The 24,297-nt window shown below is 36.2% G+C and overlaps 1 protein-coding gene across 17 annotated transcripts in view; it reads right to left on the bottom strand.

Moving 5' to 3' along the window:
• Positions 1-24,297, bottom strand: part of LOC143224714 (synaptic vesicle glycoprotein 2C-like) — a 43,573-nt gene that overhangs the window by 6,882 nt on the left and 12,394 nt on the right. For 10 of the 17 annotated variants that reach the window (XM_076452929.1, XM_076452930.1, XM_076452934.1 and 7 more), the window contains 7 exons: positions 21,175-21,366; positions 17,764-17,926; positions 6,613-6,734; positions 4,924-5,084; positions 2,969-3,055; positions 1,928-2,023; positions 117-205 (listed from right to left, as the gene is read on the bottom strand). In XM_076452929.1, coding sequence (XP_076309044.1) covers positions 117-205; positions 1,928-2,023; positions 2,969-3,055; positions 4,924-5,084; positions 6,613-6,734; positions 17,764-17,926; positions 21,175-21,366 — 910 coding nt within the window. Of the gene's footprint in view, positions 1-116; positions 206-1,927; positions 2,024-2,968; positions 3,056-4,923; positions 5,085-6,612; positions 6,745-17,763; positions 17,927-21,174; positions 21,367-24,297 lie in introns of all 17 variants that reach the window. The other 7 variants (XM_076452940.1, XM_076452938.1, XM_076452941.1 and 4 more) reach the window with 4 other exon arrangements.

Here is a 24,297-nt window from a genome sequence, read left to right as displayed (position 1 = left end):
ATATGGACTGAAATACAACTGGAATTCAAGACATTCTCAAGAACTGTTTACCTAACATATCAGTTTGAGATAATATTTCTCTAAAAATTGACTTGAGAATCATAACAAATAATTACCTAAAAGCCAAAGTAAAGTTAATAATGACAAATATGAATGATGCTCTTCTGGTCGTTGGTTGAAACAAGTTCTTGGTCTGTTGCAGCATCTAACAAATAGAAGAGATATTTAATGTTATCTTTTAATTACTGAATTAAAACAGAACACTCAAGAAAATACTTTCTTTTTCAAAACACTTGTTACTCAAAGTTGCTACACACCAATATGTTATACATGATACTGTCCACAGAAACAGGAAATGAGGTTGGTGTATTTTATTACATGATACACATGTTGTTCAGAATGTCAAAATGGCAAACAAAGGAGACACGATAACGTAACGAGTCTTAATCAAGTGGTATAATTAACATTGTAGTAATTAAGAGAAAATAAGGAAATTAAATTATAGTCAAGAGGAACTAACAATTCTGGAACAGTTAGACTTCTGACTAGCAGGCCTAAAACATTTGTTGGACAGTGAACAGAGTTAGGCTTCTGACTAGCAGGCCTAAAACATTTGTTGGACAGTGAACAGAGTTAGGCTTCTGACTAGCAGGCCTAAAACATTTGTTGGACAGTAAACAGAGTTAGGCTTCTGACTAGCAGGCCTAAAACATTTGTTGGGCAGTAGTTTCCCATCATGCTTAACTCTTTCACATGACTCTAACATCCCCTTGTCCTCAGCTCTCTTCAAAATATTTAAAAGATTTAACTGAATTTGAAAAAAAAATCTGTTCATGAGACACACCTGTGTCAGAAAAGGAATGTTGAGTATAGTTCCAATTGTACTCTGTGTATTTGTACAAAATGTTGTAAGCTTTTAATAAAATGGACAAATACATTGTATACAAGAAATTGTACATGCTACAAAAACCAAATTAATAGTCGTAGTGGCTACTACTTCATGTAACAAAGTTCACTTAACCAAAACAAAAATCAAACATGTTAATATTTTCTACTACATGTGAAGGAATCCCATTCCAGAGACCAACACTCTATTATAAAACTGTCTGAGACAAATCACTGATGTCGAGAACTTCTAGTGAAATAAACATGCAAAAATGGCTCGTTTACACAAAAATGGATGACAGTTTATTTTCAATAGAAGATAAAGCTACTCCCGATAACAGTAATTTTCAGTACATTAAATGAAAGTAAATATAAGAGTCCCTCTACTGGTTAAAAAAAAGATTCAAAACAAAATATAATTCAGTTTTCTATAATGTTATTTATAAAAGTTATTTTCTTATTACTGATGATATGAGTTTCAGTAAATAATCCTTTTATACCAGATTACTCCAAAACATATTTACAAAAATGAAATTGGTTTATTATACAATAAAACAGAAAACAACTACAAAAGTCATAACAACAAGAACAGATTTATTTATGTACCAAACTAATTATCAATAATTCATTTGTAAATATTTTGTAGCAGTTACACAAACAAATTCTATCAGAGAGAACTTTAAAATGAAGGAAAAAGTTTCCATTGCTTGTTTACTGTTAAGGGCAAAGCTATACAAACAACAGTGTTCTGCCCACCAGGAGTACTGAAACTTGAGTTTTTGTGCTAAAAGGCCTTATACTTACTATTGAGCTTTCAGGATGAAGGGCTTTCACTGTTTAATATTAAAATAATTCGTGTCTGTGAAGGTATAACAGTTCAGTTTTCAAAAATGTAACTTCTTGACCAACCTTTTGAAAAACCAAAAAAATGAACCAACAGAAGGACAATATACTAAAACAAGGTTGAAAAGCAACAGTTAAAGTACAACTACATTAAAAATGACTTATTTCAGTTTTTAAAACAAAAACTCAAGGTACTCACACTATGGGCAGTCCTGATGAGAAAGGTAAACCAACGTGTTGATAAAGTTAATTCAGAGTTAGAATCTCCATTAGTCTCAACATGTAAGCCCAGCACCTAAATAAAAAAATAAATTATTTGCTCCCTTACTGATGAATGATCAAACTTACATTAAAATATGACCTTTCCAACAGTTAATAAAGTAAATAGCTTTATTTGAAGATAAAGTAAATACAAAACTCTACATCCGTCACATTTTCCAAAACTGGACTTTATTAATTAGTTTGCTCTAATTAAGAAAAATCTACCATTCAAAAGCATTCAGGTAATAGGATTTAGAGCTTTTGTCTTTAAATGGTTTTTGAGCCTAAACATTTCCTAACATCATGAATTCGTTTTTTCTAACACTCACTGTAGTTAAATCATCTGTAACTAAGTTGAAAGAAAATTAAAAGTACATTTCTTTCTAGAATGGATAAAGAATAGCACATGTGATTTACTCAAATATCTTTAGATCTCTGAAATTTGTATTCAAACCCAGAAGCTCAAATAGATGTGTACCAACAACCTAAAATGTACAACAGTTGCAAACAAATATCACATAATACACCCAAAAACTGAGTATTTAGTTAAATATTTGATTTATTAACCATGTTTTGATGCAAAGTTCACCAACGTACATCTATAGTGAAATACTTTAATTAATTTGTGAATGAAAGTTTGTAAAAAGTTTGTGATATACACACTTTTACATTCACATAGGGTTAACAAACTGCTGTTTCTAATAACTGTACACATATGTGACCATGTCCCATATACACACTTTTACATTCACATAGGATTAACAAACGGCTGTTTCTAATAACTGTACACATATTAACATTGTGACCATGTCCCATATACACACTTTTACATTCACATAGGATTAACAAACTGCTGTTTCTAATAACTGTACACATATTAACATTGTGACCATGTCCCATATACACACTTTTACATTCACATAGGATTAACAAACTGCTGTTTCTAATAACTGTACACATATGTGACCATGTCCCATACCTGATAAGGAACTGTTTCATACATCTTTGGATTATTTTTTCGATACATTTCTTCAAGCACAGCTACTGCCTCATGCTCTCTTCCTTTCTGGAACACAGACAGTAACCAAGCAGCAATATTTACCAATACATAAACACTTTCTTTAAAACTATTTAGGATAAGTAAAACTTTAAAAATTGTTTATATCATATAGAGATGCTTACAGTCCCTAATTTAATACTTGAACTATGATGTTTTCTACATACAAAAGCTAAAACAATTTGATAAAATAGTAGGTACTGCTAACACAATCTATCATTACTATAGTAGTTTACCCTACCACACCCAGGTTATCTACTATAATATCATACATTAAGACTGAAAAATGCTGGATTTCGAATTCAGATGTAATTTTACAATGTCCTAGCTACATTTGATGAATGAGAAGTTGAGGACCTGCTCCCTCACACAGGCAGAGTTCAACCCAACAATTACTGATCCAAATAAAACAGTCTGCCCTATGATATGAGAGAGTGGACTAACTTGAAGCCAATAGGGGACAAGGCTTACGAGCAGTCAACCATTCAGGAAACAAAACACTCAGCATGAACCTGAATACCTGGGGATGGAAGAAAACCTAAATCAGGTTGGAAGGCAGAATCACATGAAAGGGAAGGACTTGGATCAATAGACAAGGCATGGCAAACTGTGGTCTGAAGTATGGCACAATACAAATGAGACGGTCCCAAAAAGGTAAAATTTACTTCAGAATTCATGCCTGCCATTAAAGTGGTCTGACAGCAAGACACAAGTAAATAAATGCTTTCAAATAAAAGTGAAAATTTCTTGAAAATAAATGAAATACAATAAATGAAATAAAGGTAAACCACTCCATAGTAGAACTGGAACAACAAAGAATAAAAGACATTCGAACTAAAGCAGTGATGGTTAAGTAGAGGCACGTAGAGGGAGTCGCATGCATTATAAAAGGTGTGCATATAGAGGAATGCACAAAACAGGAACAGCTAATCTTGTAAATGAAGGAAGGTACTGTAATGGAAGTATTTTTAATCTCAACATGAAAATTACTTTGCACAGAGACTACTCAAAATTAATACTCAATATATTAATGGAAAAACAATTTATTTTAGTTTATTAAAAATACTTCACTAAAATATATGAATTTTGTATGAGAAATACTTGTAACGTTAACTGAAGGACTGACAATTTTTATGAAGATAAACAGACTATATTAAAAGTTGAAAGTGTCAAATCTTTAAAGACTTTAAATGAGTACACAGTGGTTACGTGGTTGGTCAAATAGACCAAGCCCATGTTGAGAGAGTTAAGAGAATGATCAATCAAGATTGATTCTTTACATTACACTGTTACGTTTATGTCCAGCAAAATTATACTTACTGAAATTATGACATCCCACAGACAATACCTTGCATTTAGTACAACAAAAACACTACCTTCCATTTATTCATCCAATTCATTCCATCACTGGCCCCTGAAGTATCCTATTTGTAACATCAATCCAGTTTGACAGAACATTTATAACAACTTGTACATTCTTCCATTTTCTATCTAACATATACCCCCCACACACACTTACAGAGATCAATTTCTTAAAAAGTGTTGTACATTGCTCCTGCTAAATAATTTTTAGAAGTTCAGGTACACTAAATCCATACCCTTATCTATAACCTGGAAATATTCCTTCTGGGGCTGCATACTGATGTGCTGTAGTTACACACTTTAGCCTGAATACATACTGTGGTAATACAGATAACCAGTGTGTCCTGAATTTAGAAATAAAACCATAGTAAGTTGAATGACAGTTGCTAATCTGGAGCTATAAATTACTTTTCTGAACATTTGACTAATATCTGTAAGTTATCATTATAAAACAATAACTTAAACATGAGAGATAACTTATCCTTGTTTTTGTTCTCTACAAAACAAACACTAACCTTAAGCAAAAACATTGGACTCTCAGGAAACAGAAGCAAACAAAGAGCCGCGATTATGGCAACACTGGAGCAAGCTACAACAAAGATTCGCCATGAGTCAAAAACAAAATCATCAGAAAAGTAACCGACATGGTTCAGAGGAATAATAATCCATGCTAAGCCTAAAAAATAAAAACAAGACATGTTAACTGTTATATGACATGTTCAAGAACCTTTCAAGGTATACACAAAATATATACTTAAGAAATAATGAACAGAAAATTTATTGACATGAAATCAGTTATTATCAAAGAAACAAAACCTGTTAAACACAAACGACAGAAATATAGCCAGTTTCAAGATAGAAGGTTAGTTATTTAAAAATAGACAAATATGTGGTTTGAAAAGACATTATAAGATTGAGATATATTCTGTCATTATAATATGATATAATAAATTACAAGTCACTTTTAATACCACAATATATACACAGTAAAACTCATTTAAGCCAGAAACCACATAGGGTAGAAACCTACACAAGCCAGAATTATCAAAATTTTGCAGCATTATCTTAAGATGTCTCTTATAAAAGGCTATCTTTTATAAGATATCTTTTCTAACTATCTTTCATCTACCTCACCTATGAACAAGTAGGATTAGAACCTGAGTAAGATGGAAAAAATGTTTTTGATAATTATTTATTTCTTATTTCATTAATCATTTCTTTAAATATTAATAAATTATTGTTTAATTAACAATTTGTTTAAATATTAATAAATTCCCTGACATTTTCTTACAGTAAGTATTGGTTAAATATATTCTGTTCTTTTTTCTGCTATTATTATTTTTGCAGTTAAAATACATTCATTATTTGTAGAAATATGTTTGTCTTTTAACTGCAAAATTATACTCTTTAAATAATTTTCATGAAAAAAAATTCCTATCTACCCTAATTTTAAAATTTAGGGTTTACTTAATACCCTTATTTTTAAAAAAAAGCTAATAAACACCCTTATTTCTTTTAAAGGTTGTTTGTTATAGGGATTCTAGTGAAATCCAAACTCTGATTGATGCAGATGATTCTGTGAAAGTTTTGTGAATGTTGATTAGAATGTTTTAACAGAAACTAATTTAAAATCTGTAGCAGAATCAAGATGATAACAATGTGAGAGATTCAAAAAATGGAAAAGATAGTGAGGAAATAGAAATTCCTAATTCATCACAAGTGTTTAAATAATATTAACACTATCAAATTGTATGCAAAAATACACAAGGCTGTAGAATTGGTGTTTTCTTTTAACCTCATGAGAAAACCCATTAAAAGATGAAACAGTTGAAATTGGACATAAATTTGATAAAGATTTTGTATACTTGTGTATATTTTGAATGTCTGCTTTTGTTCTTATTCTAATAAATATAACATAAACAGTATAATAACTTTATTCACAAACGTCTTACTTCCCTTGAGTCAAGCAAGTATAACGTTCTGGTAAAAAATTATATACAATTAAGGAAATGCATGTTCACTATGTCTAACCTGGAAAATTTCTCAGCCCCGTGCGATTCTGCCTAAGACAGATTTTACTGTGTAACAAAATAAACCATAAAATAATTAATATATAAAATATATAATAGAGCACAATATTACTCATGATAGTATGTAGCTTAGTAACTCCTGTTTACTTCCTTCTAAGGAAACAAATAACACACCTGCTGTTACAATATTTCCAACCATCCAAAATGATGCTAACAAGCACATCTGATGGGGCCGACTCTCTTCAGTCTGGAATTCAGCAAAGTAGGACCACACCACTGGGATGCTACCTCCTACACTACAACATACTTCACATAAATGAAATGTAATATACACTGTTTGAAACAATGGACACAGCTGGTTAAAGATAAACAGATATTAAAAAAAACAACAGTTACTCTAAACATCGACAGTCATAAGTCAGAAAAAACAATAAATACACCAGATCTTCTAAAGTAATAAATCATACAACAGAACAGTTACAATTATAATTCCAACTCGGACAACAGCACAGTTATATCAAGTCTCCAACAGTCACTAGTCAGACAATACAACAGAAAATACTCTACAGTCACCAATCAGACAGTACAACAAAAAAGTACTGTACAATCACTTGTCAGACAATACAACAGAAAAGTACTGTACAGTCACCAGTCAGACAGTACAACAAAAAAGTACTCTACAGTCACAAGTCAGACAGTAGAACAGAAATCACTCTGCAGTCACAAGTCAGACAGTACAACAGAAATCACTCTTTCCATCACAAGTCAGACAGTAGAACAGAAATCACTCTGCAGTCACTAGTCAGACAGTAGAACAGAAATCACTCTGCAGTCACTAGTCAGACAGTAGAACAGAAATCACTCTGCAGTCACTAGTCAGACAGTACAACAGAAATCACTCTGCAGTCATCAGTCAGACAGTACAACAAAAAAGTACTGTACAGTCACCAGTCAGACAGTACAACAAAAATCACTCTGCAGTCACCAGTCAGACAGTAGAACAGAAATCACTCTGCAGTCACAAGTCAGACAGTACAACAGAAATCACTCTGCAGTCACAAGTCAGACAGTACAACAGAAATCACTCTGCAGTCACAAGTCAGACAGTACAACAGAAAGTACTGTACAGTCACAAGTGAGACAGTACAACAGAAATCACTCTACAGTCATCAGTCAGACAGTACAACAAAAAGTTACTGTACAGTCACCAGTCAGACAGTACAACAAAAAGTACTTTACAGTCACAAGTCAGACAGTACAACAAAAATCACTCTGCAGTCACTAGTCAGACAGTAGAACAGAAATCACTCTGCAGTCACTAGTCAGACAGTAGAACAGAAATCACTCTGCAGTCACTAGTCAGACAGTAGAACAGAAATCACTCTGCAGTCACTAGTCAGACAGTAGAACAGAAATCACTCTGCAGTCACTAGTCAGACAGTAGAACAGAAATCACTCTGCAGTCACTAGTCAGACAGTAGAACAGAAATCACTCTGCAGTCACTAGTCAGACAGTACAACAGAAATCACTCTGCAGTCACTAGTCAGACAGTACAACAGAAATCACTCTGCAGTCACAAGTCAGACAGTACAACAGAAATCACTCTGCAGTCACAAGTCAGACAGTACAACAGAAAAGTACCGTACAGTCACAAGTCAGACAGTACAACAGAAAAGTACTGTACAGTCACCAGCCAACAGTACAACAGAAAGTACTCTACAGTCACAAGTCAGACAGTAGAACAGAAATCACTCTACAGTCACAAGTCAGACAGTAGAACAGAAATCACTCTACAGTCACAAGTCAGACAGTACAACAGAAATCACTCTACAGTCACAAGTCAAACAGTACAACAGAAAATACTCTACAGTCACAAGTCAGGTAAAACAGAAAGTACTGTACAGTCACAAGTCAGACAGTACAACAGAAAGTACTGTACAGTCACAAGTCAGACAGTACAACAGAAAGTACTGTACAGTCACTTGTCACACAATACAACAGAAAGTCCTCTACAGTCACTAATAAGACAATACAACAGAAAAGTACTGTACAGTCACCAGCCAACAGTACAACAGAAAGTACTCTACAGTCACAAGTCAGACAGTAGAACAGAAATCACTCTACAGTCACAAGTCAGACAGTACAACAGAAATCACTCTACAGTCACAAGTCAGACAGTACAACAGAAAATACTCTACAGTCACAAGTCAGGTACAACAGAAAGTACTGTACAGTCACAAGTCAGACAGTACAACAGAAAGTACTGTACAGTCAGAAGTCAGACAGTACAACAGAAAGTACTGTACAGTCACTTGTCACACAATACAACAGAAAGTCCTCTACAGTCACTAATAAGACAATACAACAGAAAGTACTCTACAGTCACTAATAAGACAATATAATAGTCTTGTACAGTCACTAGTCAGACAATACCACTGGTATATAGTCTCCTACACTTACAAGTTAAGACAACACCACAGAGTATCTGTTCTCTACAACCATCCAAAGTCTTCTATAAGTCTCTCAATACTACAAGTATATCATGAATTCTATAGTTGTAAGTCACATAATATACAAGTGTTCAAAGACTTCATTTATAACATTGAATGGAAGATGTAATATAATACAGGTGGTAAAGAATAAACTACAACCTGGGAAAAAAACTTGGGTATGAATCAAACAATGGACAGAAATCAAAAGTTCCAATGTTTTAAATATTTATTATTCCACAATGATAAATTTTCTAAACTAAAGAAAAAAAGCTCTTTACTACAACAGAAATCAACAAATGTAGCCCACTCAACAGTGTCACTATCACAATTTTTATAACTGATGATAAAACAATATTAACTATGGAAGTTTCTTCACCATTAAATAAAAGAACAAAACCAGTTAGTTTACTGACCAGCAGAAGGTGTAAGCTCATGCTAACATGATGCATACAATTCCCTCCACTGAACCATCACTTCAAAACTTGGCAGAAGGTGTAAGCTCATGCTAACATGATGCATACAACTCCCTCCACTGAACCATCACTTCGAAACTTGGCAGAAGGTGTAAGCACCCAAGAAGAAGGGAATGTGAGAGGAGGTAAGTTCCTATTGGAAATATGTTTACAGTATAAGAAAATTATAACTTTCAATATAATAGCTACCTCCTCTCAATAAATTGGCTACAACACCACACTGAGAAGAAGAAGAGCCAATGCCAGAGAATAAGAGAAACAAATCAGAAAATGTCCAAAGGATATTCCTGACCATGAAAGAAAAAAATCTGGACATCAGAGGAGGAGGAAGTGCACTACTTATAAGCCAGGTATACTCTTCACCTTGTGCATAATTTGTAAAACACAAGGGTGAAAACCACAAGCTGTAGAGTTTCTAGGGTGCATCAGACTGTACTCAGCAAGTGAACTACATTCAAAACATCTCTAAAGGGTACTGACATCCACAAGGGTAGGATGAGGATCATACCATCTTCACCTCCAACCCAGTAATTGGGATCAAGACCTACTCAAATTAATGGGTACTACACAAGGGTCAACACCTACACCAATCCAGGACTGGCCATCCTGCATCGAGAGACGGATTAAAAATGTGCGAAGACTTATGTTGATTGATTCACTCAAATCCAACACCTCTATAGTAGGAACCAAAGTCCAGGCAAAGGTAGGTTGAGGGCTACCAGTCAAAAGAGGTGAGCTCCTGTCAGTATGGAATGTATAACAGGTCAACCAGTAAGGTGATGGATCAACTCAACTGAATGTATAAACAATAGTAGGAGACCACATCAACCATTTCAATGACAGATCAACTCCAAAGTACTTAAAATGGTATAAGGCAGCCACATCAATTCCAGTGGTTGTGGATATCATTGAAAGTGTAAATAGTATAGGGAGGTCACAAGGTTTGATTTGTCACCTTAATGTCACCAGTAAGTGGATGGATCAACTCGCATCTACACCAACAGAACACCACTACCCTTTTCTCAACTGTATGATTATAGCCAACATTTCTGGGGAACCTGTTCAGATTTTGGTTTGGTTTGTTTTAAATTTTGTGCAAAGCTACATGAGGGCTATCTGCACTAGCCATCTCTAATTTTGCAGTGTAAGACTAGAGGGAAAATAGCTAGTCAACACCACTCAACACCAACTCTTGGGCTACTTTTTTACCAACGAATAGTGGGATTGATCATCACATTATAACTTCCCCACAGCTGAAAGGGCAAGCACATTTGGAGTTATGGTGATTTGAACCCACGACCCTCAGTTTACAAGTTAAATGCCTTAACCACCTGGCCATGCCAGGCCTACCAAGTCAGGAGGATGTCCCATGGTTAACCACCTCAGCAGCTTGTCAATGAAAGTAGTAGGAACTCCCATACTCTACTTAAAGAAGGAGAGTGAAAATGCACTAGAGTCAGGAGGAACATAATCACTAGAAACAGTACAACAGATGACCATAAAACCCTATTTTGGAAAGCAGACCATACTAAGTTATTCATTCAAGACATGGCAGGGATGGGTAACTATCTTCTGCTTTACCCATGCAGTTCATGGATGATACGGTATAGAATGGACATGTTATTGAAGCAATTATCGTGATGATAGGTAACCTTCAAACATTCTTATGGAACATGAACATGTGGAACCAAGAATGATACAGCACGGCTCTATAAGGCTTACAGTGTGGACTAGAAGTTAAAGAATGCCTAGTCAAGCACCACTCACCACAGTGTAAAAGGGAAGAAAGAAAGCTCCTGAAGAAGAGGAAAATAAACAAAAATTACAAGTTACAGTTTCACTAAAATTTGGAGCAAGGTCACAAGTGAAAGACGAAGCCTTGATGTGATGTGATGAAAATAGTGGGAAAAGAACATATTGGGCATGGTCCACGTGCCAGCATGGAGAATCTCCTCTAATGGATGACAAAGACAAGAAGCAAGGGAACATGTGAAAAAATGGACAGGATGGGAGGAAAAATAGAATAAGGTACAGGATGAAGAGTGAGCTCAATTGGTAAGGAGGAAGAGGAAGTATCATGAAGTGAAGATTACTGTTAGGGATTATAAAGATCACTGCATGTACCCTGGAGGAAAGTTGTACATGCAACATCACAACTGAAGTCCCTCACTGGGTAAATATAACAGATAGAAAAGTATGAAATAGGAGAAAAGGAGGAACAACCCTCCCAAGCCATTTCAGATAGAGGAATAAAGGAGTGATCAAGAGAAATGAGAAGAAAGACAGAATGAAATGCATTTGTGAAGCATGAACAGCAAATAAATCAGACCCGTGATATCCCCAAGCCAAGACAAGAAGCAAATAAGGCTTAATGGACAAACGAAGCAAGGAACATGTGGAGAGTGGTGCAAACAAAGGTAAAGACAAAGCATGGTGGACCACAGTAATGACTCAATACAGAAGGGGGGGATGCCTAGAATGCCTCTAAATCCACAAGGAACATATGAAAAGAATAGGGGAAGTAAAAACGAAAAAACAGAGGGTATAGGAAGGGGATCACCCAAAACCACCAGAAAGTGAGGAGACCAAATACCCATGGTCAAAGAGCCAGATGAGAAATTCTGCTGCCACCTGAACCACAGAAGACTAGTCAGCAGGAAATCTCCTGCCAACTGGCCAGCAACATAATACCTTCTACCTACAATGGTACACCTCCCAGTAAGCTCCTTTGATTCGACCATTTTCCCTGAAGGTGTACAGAGAGATTGAGATATAGAGCATGGAGCTGAGGTTGACATAGAAGGGAGGGTAACATAGGAAGAGGGACAAATGATAAGAATAGTAATTAGGTGAGCCTTGGAAACCAAGAATATTCTTGTCAATGGAGTGCAATCAGGACATGAAAAGGAGCAGAATGAACAGTGTCACCTGCAGACCAATGGCCCAGAAAAATCAATAACACAGTGTCACCTGCAGACCAATGGCCCAGAAAATCAATAACACAGTGTCACCTGCAGACCAATGGCCCAGAAAATCAATAAGACAGTGTCACTTGGAGACCAATGGCCCAGAAAATCAATAAGACAGTGTCACCTGCAGACCAATGGCCCAGAAAATCAATAAGACAGTGTCACCTGCAGACCAATGGCCCAGAAAATCAATGACAGTGTCACCTGCAGACCAATGGCCCAGAAAATCAATAAGACAGTGTCACCTGCAGACCAATAGCCCAGAAAATCAATAAGACAGTGTCACCTGGAGACCAATGGCCCAGAAAATCAATAAGACAGTAACCTGGAGACCAATGGCCCAGAAAATCAATAAGACAGTGTCACCTGGAGACCAATGGCCCAGAAAATCAATAAGACAGTATCACCTGCAGACCAATGGCCCAGAAAATCAATAAGACAGTGTCACCTGCAGACCAATGGCCCAGAAAATCAATAAGACAGTATCACCTGCAGACCAATGGCCCAGAAAATCAATAAGACAGTATCACCTGCAGACCAATGGCCAAAAGCTTCATGGTGATTTATCCATGCCATTCATTCCTGAATGGAAGTCTCCATAAGCAGATGTGTAATCAGACACATCCACTGCCTTATGACCCAGGGGTTCGGTGAGTCAGTCTCATGGGTTCGGTGGAGGTCAAGACACACACACTGTGTGCGTGTCTGTTCCGTTCACCCCACTCGTATGATTCGTGACGTCATGGTCCACTTTGCCATCATTGGCTGCAGCTGATCACGTCACATCACTTGGCCTTAATATCTGTGCTGCAGGGAACTTCGTGCGCTTAGCAGTCAACTTGTGACTGGAGTAATCGTGCATCATTTGTGATTTTTTTCCTAAGCTTTCAATCCCTTCATACTAACTATGTTGAGCAAAAACGGAAAGTGGTCGGACAAATACGTACAATATGGATTCACGTGTATAATGGAACATGATGGGAGTCAGCGTCCTCAATGTATGATTTGCAATGCCAAGTTGAGCAATTCTAGTCTAGTACCGGCAAATCTAAGAGAACACTCCCTAAAGCTGGATGGAGATGGGAAATACAAAAACACAACGCTTGTTGAATTCAAGGTAAAGAGAGCCAGGTTCGATGAAAAGGCTACTTTACTTGTTCTCGGCTTTGTACCCATCCACAAACCGATCCCCACAGCATTGCACGAAGTTGCGTACTTGTTCGCAAAGCAGGGCAAACCACACACCATTGGTGAAGCACTCTAAAACCAGCTGTGTTGAAGATGGCGAAAATCATGCTGAGAAATGCTGCTCAAAATAAGTTATCCCAAATTCCTCTTTCAAATGACACCATCAGCAGCAGAATAGATGACATGAGCGATAACATCTTGGCTCAAGTAGTTGCAGAACTGATTTCAAGCCCAGCAAAATTCAGCCTTCAATTCGACGAGACCACCGACGTTTCCAATCTAAGCCAGCTTGTTGTATTCGTGCAATATGTGAAGAACGACGAGATAAAAGATTTTTTTATTTTGTAAGCCTCTTACAACAACAACTAAGGCAGACGACGTAAAGAAACTTGTGGATGACTTCTTCAGAGACAACAATCTTTCGTGAGATATGGTTTCTGCAATTTGTTTGAACAGAGCTCCAGTCATGCTGGGATGAAACTCTGGTTTTGGTGTGCTGGTGAAAGCTGATGCACCACACATCATTGTAACACACTGTGTTCTGCACAGGCATGCATTGGCAACAAAAACCTTGCCTTCAAAACTAGTAGAAGTATTAAAATTGTAGTGGAATGTGTGAACTTTGTGCGAAATAGTGCCTTGAAGCATCGCATCTTCAAAGAGCTGTGTAATGAAACGGGCTCTGAATTCAAGGTACTTCTGTACCATTCTAATGTTCAGTGGTTCTCCCGGGGAAAAGTGCTAAATCGTGTTTTTGCCATGCGTATGGAATTAGCCCTGTTTTTTCGAGAGCATCAACACTGTCATGCAGATTGCTTTGAAAAATCTGAGTTCATTCTCATTTTGGCATACATGGCCAATATCTTCAATGCTCTCAATCATCTCAATCAACAGATGCAGGGCAGTGCAGTCAACATCATCGAAGCAAAAGAAAACCTGAAGGCTTTTCAAAAAAAGCTACCATTATGGAAACGACGAACAGAGAATGATAACTTCGCAAACTTTCCCCTGCTGGACGACTGTGTAAGTAAGATCGAAGATGTGTCTGAAATCGGAGACATTTCTGTACCTGGGGAACTGAAGCAAGCAATTGCCATGCTCTTAGATGAGCTCGCAAAGTCTCTCAATGGATACTTCCCCACCACAGAGTCATATCCAGCATGGGTGAGACAGCTGTTCACATTTAGTGTTGTGACAGCAAATGTCAATGATGAATACCTCGATGAAATCATTGAATTTCAGCAGAGCCAGGTTCAACAGCAACTTTTCAGAACAACAACGCTCTCAACGTTTTGGTGTCATTAAATTGTAGCGTACCCTCTTATTGCTAAGAAAGCCCTTGAGATACTCATACCGTTTGTTACAACGTATCTTTGTAAGCAATCCTTTTCGAGAATGATAGACATAAAAATTAAGAAAAGGAACAGACTTGCTGCAAAAATGATATGAGAGTGGCACTTGCCAAGGTGAAGCTGTGCATTTCTGAACTTGTCTCTGAAAAGCAACAGCAAAAGTCACATTGATTTGCAGCAAATATTCATTGAGTTATGTTTTGGTTTTTGTGTGAAATTCATGTTTTGTTAGTTTTGTTCTTTGAACACAGTGATATTGTGTGCAACTGAAGCATGATTCATTTTGTGCACTAATAAAATATCTACTTATGTTTTGAATTTGAAAAAATCATATTTTATTTTTCTAATCACAAAGGATTCAGTGAATGCAAGAATAAAATTTCTGGGTTTCAGTACCTCCAACAAGGTTAAGAACCACTGGTCTAGCCACTGCTGCAGATCATCATTCATGGAAGAAGAATGGTAAACTGTAGTGAAAGAGGATCATTTGCAAGATTCCATCACATGCAATAATTGACCAAGCTGAGAGAACACAATGTATTAAAAGATCAATGGAACATAGCCATAAAGGAAAAGGTAGAGTGCAAGTAATGTTGGTGTTGAAGAAGACTCCCCATTGCACAGAAACTTGGTAGGTTAATTCCTGCTTGAAATGAGCTAAAAGGAGCCACATGTCCATGTCATGATGGAATAACCAAAGCCTGAAAATAACACGCAAAAGCACATACAATGTGACAAAAAACTACGGAGTCTAGTCAAGTCCAAAGGGAGTGCCTGAAATAGGTAAACCACCCTGAAATGGAAAAACTAAAAAGGTTGAAAGTGAAGTGCTAATGGGATGTGGAGGTAGGCAATAGAGATATTCATTATCTACACCTACCATCAGGTTAAAAGACCCATCCCAATGACAAAAAAGACTCCTCAGTGAACTTGGGGAGAGCGATGAAGCAATTGAGGCAAGGTATCTATGACCGACTGTCAATCCAGAGTTGTTGTGGGAACAAAACCAAGAAGAAAAACCTTCAAAGAGATGGGAAACTGATTTTATTGCTTGATGCAAAGTAAATTCTGAACCACCTATGAAAGATGCAGGCATGTCACAAGATCTCAAAGAGGAGGAAATGAAATAGGTATTGAAAGACAGGAAGGAAAAGGAAACTGAATAATTAAACCTTTTGAAAGAACCTGTAGCAACTATTGATCAAGGATAGCCAGTGATATAAAAACATTAACAGTCAAGCTCCAACAGAACCCAAACCCTCAGAGTAGTCACAGGTACCAGTGGCAATAGATGGTACTGCATCAAAGAAATAAACTAAACTAAATGCTAAAGTAAATACACTAAACTAAATACTCCAAAGTGAAGGAATGAGAAGTTTTGGGAGAAATAAGTGGAACAAGAGGGTTCAACAGAGACAAACAGGCTACCAAAATTGTAAGAGTAGACTGCAGCTAGGCTGACATCAATCAAGGCTCGATATTGTCAGACTACAACAAATACAGGAAGCCTCAGAAAAGGAGAAAGAAACAAGACCCTGAAATATATAGAGGGTAAAATGGATGAGTCAAAACTACCTACCCATAAGGTCCCAATAACAAAGAAACCACACATATAAGACCAGAGTTGAGGATAAAGTATGGGGTAAAGTGGAGGAGAGAAGGTGAAGGGTATCAACAAAATCCCTCAGGATATCTCTGTAAATCCTTTGAGAGTTGATGCAAGGAACAGGGATACCAGAAGGGTATGTGTAAAAGTAACAGTAGATTCAAGATCCACTCTCCAAAAAGAGGTTTTAAAAATGCTTATAAGTGAAATGTATAGTCCTCCCAATTGAAAAATAGCACACTGATCAAAAGTCTTTTGTGAGGGGATAGAGCAAGAAGCTAACCTCCTCACAGAAGTGCGAGGTTAATAAAATGGCAACAAGTCAAATATCAGGCAATGTGACAAGAATAAAACAACACAAATTACACCTAGGGGAATCCACAGATAGGGAACATAATAGTCAGCAAACTCTAGAGGTGGAAAAAGATGAACAAAGTCCTTGTCAGCCAGTGAAGACTCAGCAATTTAAGTAGGAACCATGGCAAAGTTCAGAGAGAATGTTTGGGCCCTGTCATATTTGATCTTCCAACACACAACAGCAGATAAATCCATCATCAGATTGTTCACACCAAATGTCCACAAGTCATTGTTATTACCACTTTGATGGTTACATTTTTAATATTTTCTACTTTTTTTATGGGAGTTACAAGAATGATCAAATCTACCAAACATGTACAGAAATTCAATAGTGAAAATAATGAATAAAATATGAAGTTTTTCTTAAACATTTGCTAATCATCTGGAGGTTACAAAGATGTGAAATTTGAAATTTGAAATTTTTCTTCAAAGTATTTTTAATCTTAGAATGAAAATTACTCTGCATGTTGGACAGTCAACATTCTGAAAGAAAAATATTCATAAGATAACCTTAAGTTAAAAAGTCTCAATTTATTAAATATTAATGTGTGTACAAAAGCCTTGCAATGTTCACTAAAAGCCTGCAAAACTATGCATATACTATGAAAAATCATAGTGTAATTACTCATATAGATACTTTCACAGTTGTGAGCTGGGTGGATTCTACCTAACCTGTAATGGATGAGTTTAAAGAATTAATGTTACTTTTCTGGTGTTTTGTCCTATGACAGAGTAGCTTCTAAAAGTTACACATTAAACAAACCACTACAAATACAATGTGTAGGAAGTTAAGTTTCTGTGACTCAAGTTAACCAGCAATGGATGAATCAACAAATAATTTAGTTTCACAAATGACACTGTAATCATTCATGATTCTATTTACTTACCCAAATCCACTGAAAAGTCGAATCACCAGAAAAACAGAAAATTGCTGCGATAAACTGGACAAGCAACCAAATCCTCCATTAACAAGTAATGCAGCCACAAGAACCATCCGACGACCAAAGTAATCACCTAGCATCCCCCATATGTAACTACCAAGCATCATACCTAAATATTAAAAAACAATAGGTTTAACAGTACATGGCTGCAAAATCATCTTAGACATGAAACTGAAAAAAAAACATAAAACCTGACAGTAAAATCAGGTGGCTTCAACAACACAACGACATAAAACCTGACAGTAAAATCAGGTGGCTTCAACAACACAACAACATAAAACCTGACAGTAAAATCAGGTGGCTTCAACAACACAACGACATAAAACCTGACAGTAAAATCGGGTCGCTTCAACAACACAACGACATAAAACCTGACAGTAAAATCGGGTCGCTTCAACAACACAACGACATAAAACCGGACAGTAAAATCGGGTCGCTTCAACAACACAACGACATAAAACCGGACAGTAAAATCGGGTCGCTTCAACAACACAACGACATAAAACCGGACAGTAAAATCGGGTCGCTTCAACAACACAACGACATAAAACCGGACAGTAAAATCGGGTCGCTTCAACAACACAACGACATAAAACCGGACAGTAAAATCGGGTCGCTTCAACAACACAACGACATAAAACCTGACAGTAAAATCATGTGGCACCAACAACACAACCACATGAAACCTGAGAGTAAAATCAGGTTGCTTCAACAACACAACCACATGAAACCTGAGAGTAAAATCAGGTTGCTTCAACAACACAATGACATAAAACCTGACAAGTAAAATCAGGTGGCTCCAACAACACAACAACATAAAACCCGACAGTAAAATCAGGTGGCACCAACAACACAACCACATGAAACCTGAGAGTAAAATCAGGTTGCTTCAACAACACAACCACATGAAACCTGAGAGTAAAATCAGGTTGCTTCAACAACACAATGACATAAAACCTGACAAGTAAAATCAGGTGGCTCCAACAACACAACAACATAAAACCCGACAGTAAAATCAGGTGGTTTCAACAATACAACGACATAAAACCTGCAGCAAAATCTGGTACTACAACAGCACAACAACATAAAACCTGATGTTTAAAAACACAACAACATAAAACCTGACAGTAAAATAAGGTGACTTCAACACTCACAATAAGCAAAAATTATATTTTTAATTATAACAATGCATGTAAAGTGACAATACCTTAAGAAATGTAATTCCACACGACCTCTTTCACTCCAAAGTTATTTCTGCATTAAGTTCACTTACTTTCACAATGAACTTCAAGCCTTTCTTTAAAATCAGTAGAAGAATAGTTGAACAAAGCAGTAAAAACAGCTTGCAACATTTTCTAAGTCTACCAGTTAAGATAGACAAACATTTTTACATGGAATTAATTTGCAAAATAATTAATTAGCTTTCAGTAGTAATTTCATTTTTACCATAATTATTTACAGCCTGTATCAAATGCATTAAATATCAGTGTGATTTAATTTTAATAAAGTCTATAGTTACCACTTTTCTGGAGTATAGTATTTGACTGTAAGAGCTACAAACGTTTATTGTAAAACGTCTGTCTTCCTACTTCATCTAGGGTAAACATTATAGAAAAACTCTGCATGTAATATTTGACTGTCAGAGCTACAAACGTTTATTGTAAAAACCTCCATCTTTCTACTTTATCTAGAGTAAACATTATAGAAAATCCCTGCATGTAATATTTGACTGTCAGAGCTACAAAAGTTTATTGTAAAAACCTCCATCTTTCTACTTTATCTACAGTAAACATTATAGAAAAACTCTGCATGTAATATTTGAACGTCAGAGCTACAAAAGTTTACTGTAAAAACCTCCATCTTTCTACTTCATCTCAAGTGAACATTATAGAAGAACTCTGCATGTAATATTTGAACGTCAGAGCTACAAAAGTTTACTGTAAAAACCTCCATCTTTCTACTTTATCTAGAGTAAACATTATAGAAAAACTCTGCATGTAATATTTGAACGTCAGAGCTACAAAAGTTTATTGTAAAAACCTCCATCTTTCTACTTTATCTAGAGTAAACATTATAGAAAAACTCTGCATGTAATATTTGAACGTCAGAGCTACAAAAGTTTATTGTAAAAACCTCCATCTTTCTACTTTATCTAGAGTAAACATTATAGAAAAACTCTGCATGTAATATTTGACTGTCAGAGCTACAAACGTTTATTGTAAAAACCTCCATCTTTCTAGCTTCATCTAGACTAAACATTATAGAAAAACTCTGCATGTAATATTTGACTGTCAGAGCTACAAAAGTTTACTGTAAAAACCTCCATCTTTCTACTTCATCTCAAGTGAACATTATAGAAGAACTCTGCATGTAATATTTGAACGTCAGAGCTACAAAAGTTTACTGTAAAAACCTCCATCTTTCTACTTCATCTCAAGTGAACATTATAGAAGAACTCTGCATGTAATATTTGAACGTCAGAGCTACAAAAGTTTACTGTAAAAACCTCCATCTTTCTACTTTATCTAGAGTAAACATTATAGAAAAACTCTGCATGTAATATTTGAACGTCAGAGCTACAAAAGTTTATTGTAAAAACCTCCATCTTTCTACTTTATCTAGAGTAAACATTATAGAAAAACTCTGCATGTAATATTTGACTGTCAGAGCTACAAACGTTTATTGTAAAAACCTCCATCTTTCTACTTTATCTAGAGTAAACATTATAGAAAAACTCTGCATGTAATATTTGACTGTCAGAGCTACAAAAGTTTATTGTAAAAACCTCCATCTTTCTACTTTATCTAGAGTAAACATTATAGAAAAACTCTGCATGTAATATTTGACTGTCAGAGCTACAAAAGTTTATTGTAAAAACCTCCATCTTTCTACTTTATCTAGAGTAAACATTATAGAAAAACTCTGCATGTAATATTTGAACGTCAGAGCTACAAAAGTTTATTGTAAACACCTCCATCTTTCTAGCTTCATCTCAAGTGAAAATTATAATAAAACACTGCATGTAATATTAAACAGTGAAATGTTCTAGACTTGTGAGAGCTACATTCCTGTTTGATCCACCAATCCATCAATCTGTTTAACACAAACTTATCCAAAACTCATAACACAATGATGAACTTAGCAGTCTTTAAGGTTTAAAACTATCAGTCCTCATTTATGGTGCAAGTAGTTCTGTAAGGGAAGTTCCAATAAAATAAAGTGTTTCATCAAACGTTGCTTGATAACACCTATATGATTCTTAGACCTATAACATTTTGTTTTAATAAAACAGGCTGTACAAAAGAGGAGATGTTATTTTCCAAACAGCTTAGCACATGCATACAGTGATGACCTTACCAATAAAAATTATAGCAGACAGCCATCCTTTGTCTGATGATGTAAGATGAAGATCACACTCAGCAGATGGAAGAAGAAATGATACACACAGTATCTCAACAGCATCAGAAGCATTAGCCATTCCACACACCAGCAATAGAAGCCACTGAAACCTGCCAAACCCTGTAGAATAAGACATCAGAAACAGTATTCCTAAAAAATAAATGTTCATATAATATAAATATGTTAGTCTAACAGATAACAGGTTTTCCTTAACCTGATGTGGCTGGCAGTGTCAAACATTTACTAATAAGCATTAGTGGTCAAGCCTGTTAGAAATATTGAAAGTTTTATTTATCATTTAAAAACTATTTCATTCACAAACACAGAAGTTTCTTGAGCCGAAACTTGCGTGAAGAGAAGAAATAATGTTACCAGCTGAAAAATGAACATTTTGATTAGAAGTTGAAGATAACGAGTGAATTCTGTTAAATGTTTTGTATTCCTGATGAAACAAAAGTTTTATACAAGAAGCGGAATCCAAGTGAAAACGTGTGGTATGTACGAGGTAGTCACGTGGTATGTGTGACGTAGTCAGTTTTCTTTATCAATGTTGAAAACCTCATATGATTCAGGGATGAAGAAATTCTATTTTTCTTAATACTAACAGAAGTTTGTTGAGTTAATGGAATGAGTAACAGGAGAATAATATGAACTTATTAATCAGAATAGTATAACTTTCTACTAAATTTTGTTTGTCCATAATTATTACTGAATTACCTTTATCACTTTGTAAGATAATGAAAGCTCAGAATTTCATCTCTTTCAAAGCCTGTTAGCTTGCACACATATTTGATCAAACAAAAAAGGAAGGGGACACATGACTGTGAAGGTTCTATCACAAGAAAACATCACTGTTATCAGGAAACCAAGTCTGTGAAGGTTCTGTCAAAAAAAAACATCACTGTGATCAGGAAACCAAGTCCGTGAAGGTTCTGTCAGAAAAAAACATCACTGTGATCAGGAAACCAAGTCCGTGAAGGTTCTATCAGAAGAAAACATCACTGTGATCAGGAAATAAAGTCCGTGAAGGTTCTATCAGAAAAAAACATCACTGTGATCAGGAAACCAAGTCCGTGAAGGTTCTATCAGAAAAAACATCACTGTGATCAGGAAACCAAGTCCGTGAAGGTTCTATCAGAAAAAACATCACTGTGATCATCACTGTGATCAGGAAACCAAGTCCGTGAAGGTTCTATCAGAAAAAAACATCACTGTGATCAGGAAACCAAGTCCGTGAAGGTTCTATCAGAAAAAACATCACTGTGATCAGGAAACCAAGTCCGTGAAGGTTCTATCAGAAAAAAACATCACTGTGATCAGGAAACCAAGTCCGTGAAGGTTCTATCAGAAAAAAACATCACTGTGATTAGGAAACCAAGTCCGTGAAGGTTCTATCAGAAAAAAACATCACTGTGATCAGGAAATCAAGTCCGTGAAGGTTCTATCAAAAGAAAACATCACTGTGATCAGGAAATCAAGTCCGTGAAAGTTCTATCAGAAGAAAACATCACTGTGATCAGGAAATCAAGTCCGTGAAGGTTCTATCAGAAAAAAACATCACTGTGATCAGGAAACCAAGTCCGTGAAGGTTCTGTCAGAAAAAAACATCACTGTGATCAGGAAATCAAGTCCAGTGAAGGTTCTGTCAGAAGAAAACATCACTGTGATCAGGAAACCAAGTCCGTGAAGGTTCTATCAGAAGAAAACATCACTGTGATCAGGAAACCAAGTCCCGTGAAGGTTCTATCAGAAAAAACATCACTGTGATCAGGAAACCAAGTCCATGAAGGTTCTATCAGAAAAAAAGTCATCACTCACTGTGATTAGGAAACCAAGTCCGTGAAGGTTCTATCAGAAAAAAACATCACTGTGATCAGGAAATCAAGTCCGTGAAGGTTCTTTCAGAAGAAAACATCACTGTGATCAGGAAATCAAGTCCGTGAAGGTTCTATCAGAAGAAAACATCACTGTGATCAGGAAATCAAGTCCGTGAAGGTTCTATCAGAAAAAAACATCACTGTGATCAGGAAACCAAGTCCGTGAAGGTTCTATCAGAAAAAAACATCACTGTGATCAGGAAACCAAGTCCGTGAAGGTTCTATCAGAAAAAAACATCACTGTGATCAGGAAACCAAGTCCGTGAAGGTTCTATCAAAAAAAAACATCACTGTGATCAGGAAACCAAGTCCGTGAAGATTCTATCAGAAAAAAACATCACTGTGATCAGGAAACCAAGTCCGTGAAGGTTCTATCAGAAAAAAACATCACTGTGATTAGGAAACCAAGTCCGTGAAGGTTCTGTCAGAAAAAAACATCACTGTGATCAGGAAATCAAGTCCGTGAAGGTTCTGTCAGAAGAAAACATCACTGTGATCAGGAAACCAAGTCCGTGAAGGTTCTATCAGAAGAAAACATCACTGTGATCAGGAAACCAAGTCCGTGAAGGTTCTATCAGAAGAAAACATCACTGTGATCAGGAAATCAAGTCCGTGAAGGTTCTATCAGAAAAAAACATCACTGTGATTAGGAAACCAAGTCTGTGAAGGTTCTATCAGAAAAAAACATCACTGTGATCAGGAAACCAAGTCCGTGAAGGTTCTATCAGAAAAAAACATCACTGTGATTAGGAAACCAAGTGCGTGAAGGTTCTATCAGAAAAAAACATCACTGTGATCAGGAAATCAAGTCCGTGAAGGTTCTTTCAGAAGAAAACATCACTGTGATCAGGAAATCAAGTCCGTGAAGGTTCTATCAGAAGAAAACATCACTGTGATCAGGAAACCAAGTCCGTGAAGGTTCTATCAGAAGAAAACATCACTGTGATCAGGAAATCAAGTCCGTGAAGGTTCTATCAGAAAAAAACATCACTGTGATCAGGAAACCAAGTCCGTGAAGGTTCTATCAGGAAAAAAACATCACTGTGATCAGGAAACCAAGTCCATGAAGGTTCTGTCAGAAAAAAACATCACTGTGATCAGGAAACCAAGTCCATGAAGGTTCTGTCAGAAAAAAACATCACTGTGATCAGGAAACCAAGTCCGTGAAGGTTCTGTCAGAAAAAAACATCACTGTGACCAGGAA

The sequence above is a fragment of the Tachypleus tridentatus genome, chromosome 9 (assembly GCF_004210375.1).
Source record: "Tachypleus tridentatus isolate NWPU-2018 chromosome 9, ASM421037v1, whole genome shotgun sequence".
Lineage (NCBI taxonomy): Eukaryota > Metazoa > Arthropoda > Merostomata > Xiphosura > Limulidae > Tachypleus > Tachypleus tridentatus.
The sequence above is the reverse complement of the archived record's forward strand: the minus strand, read 5'-3'. Positions and strand labels throughout refer to the sequence as shown.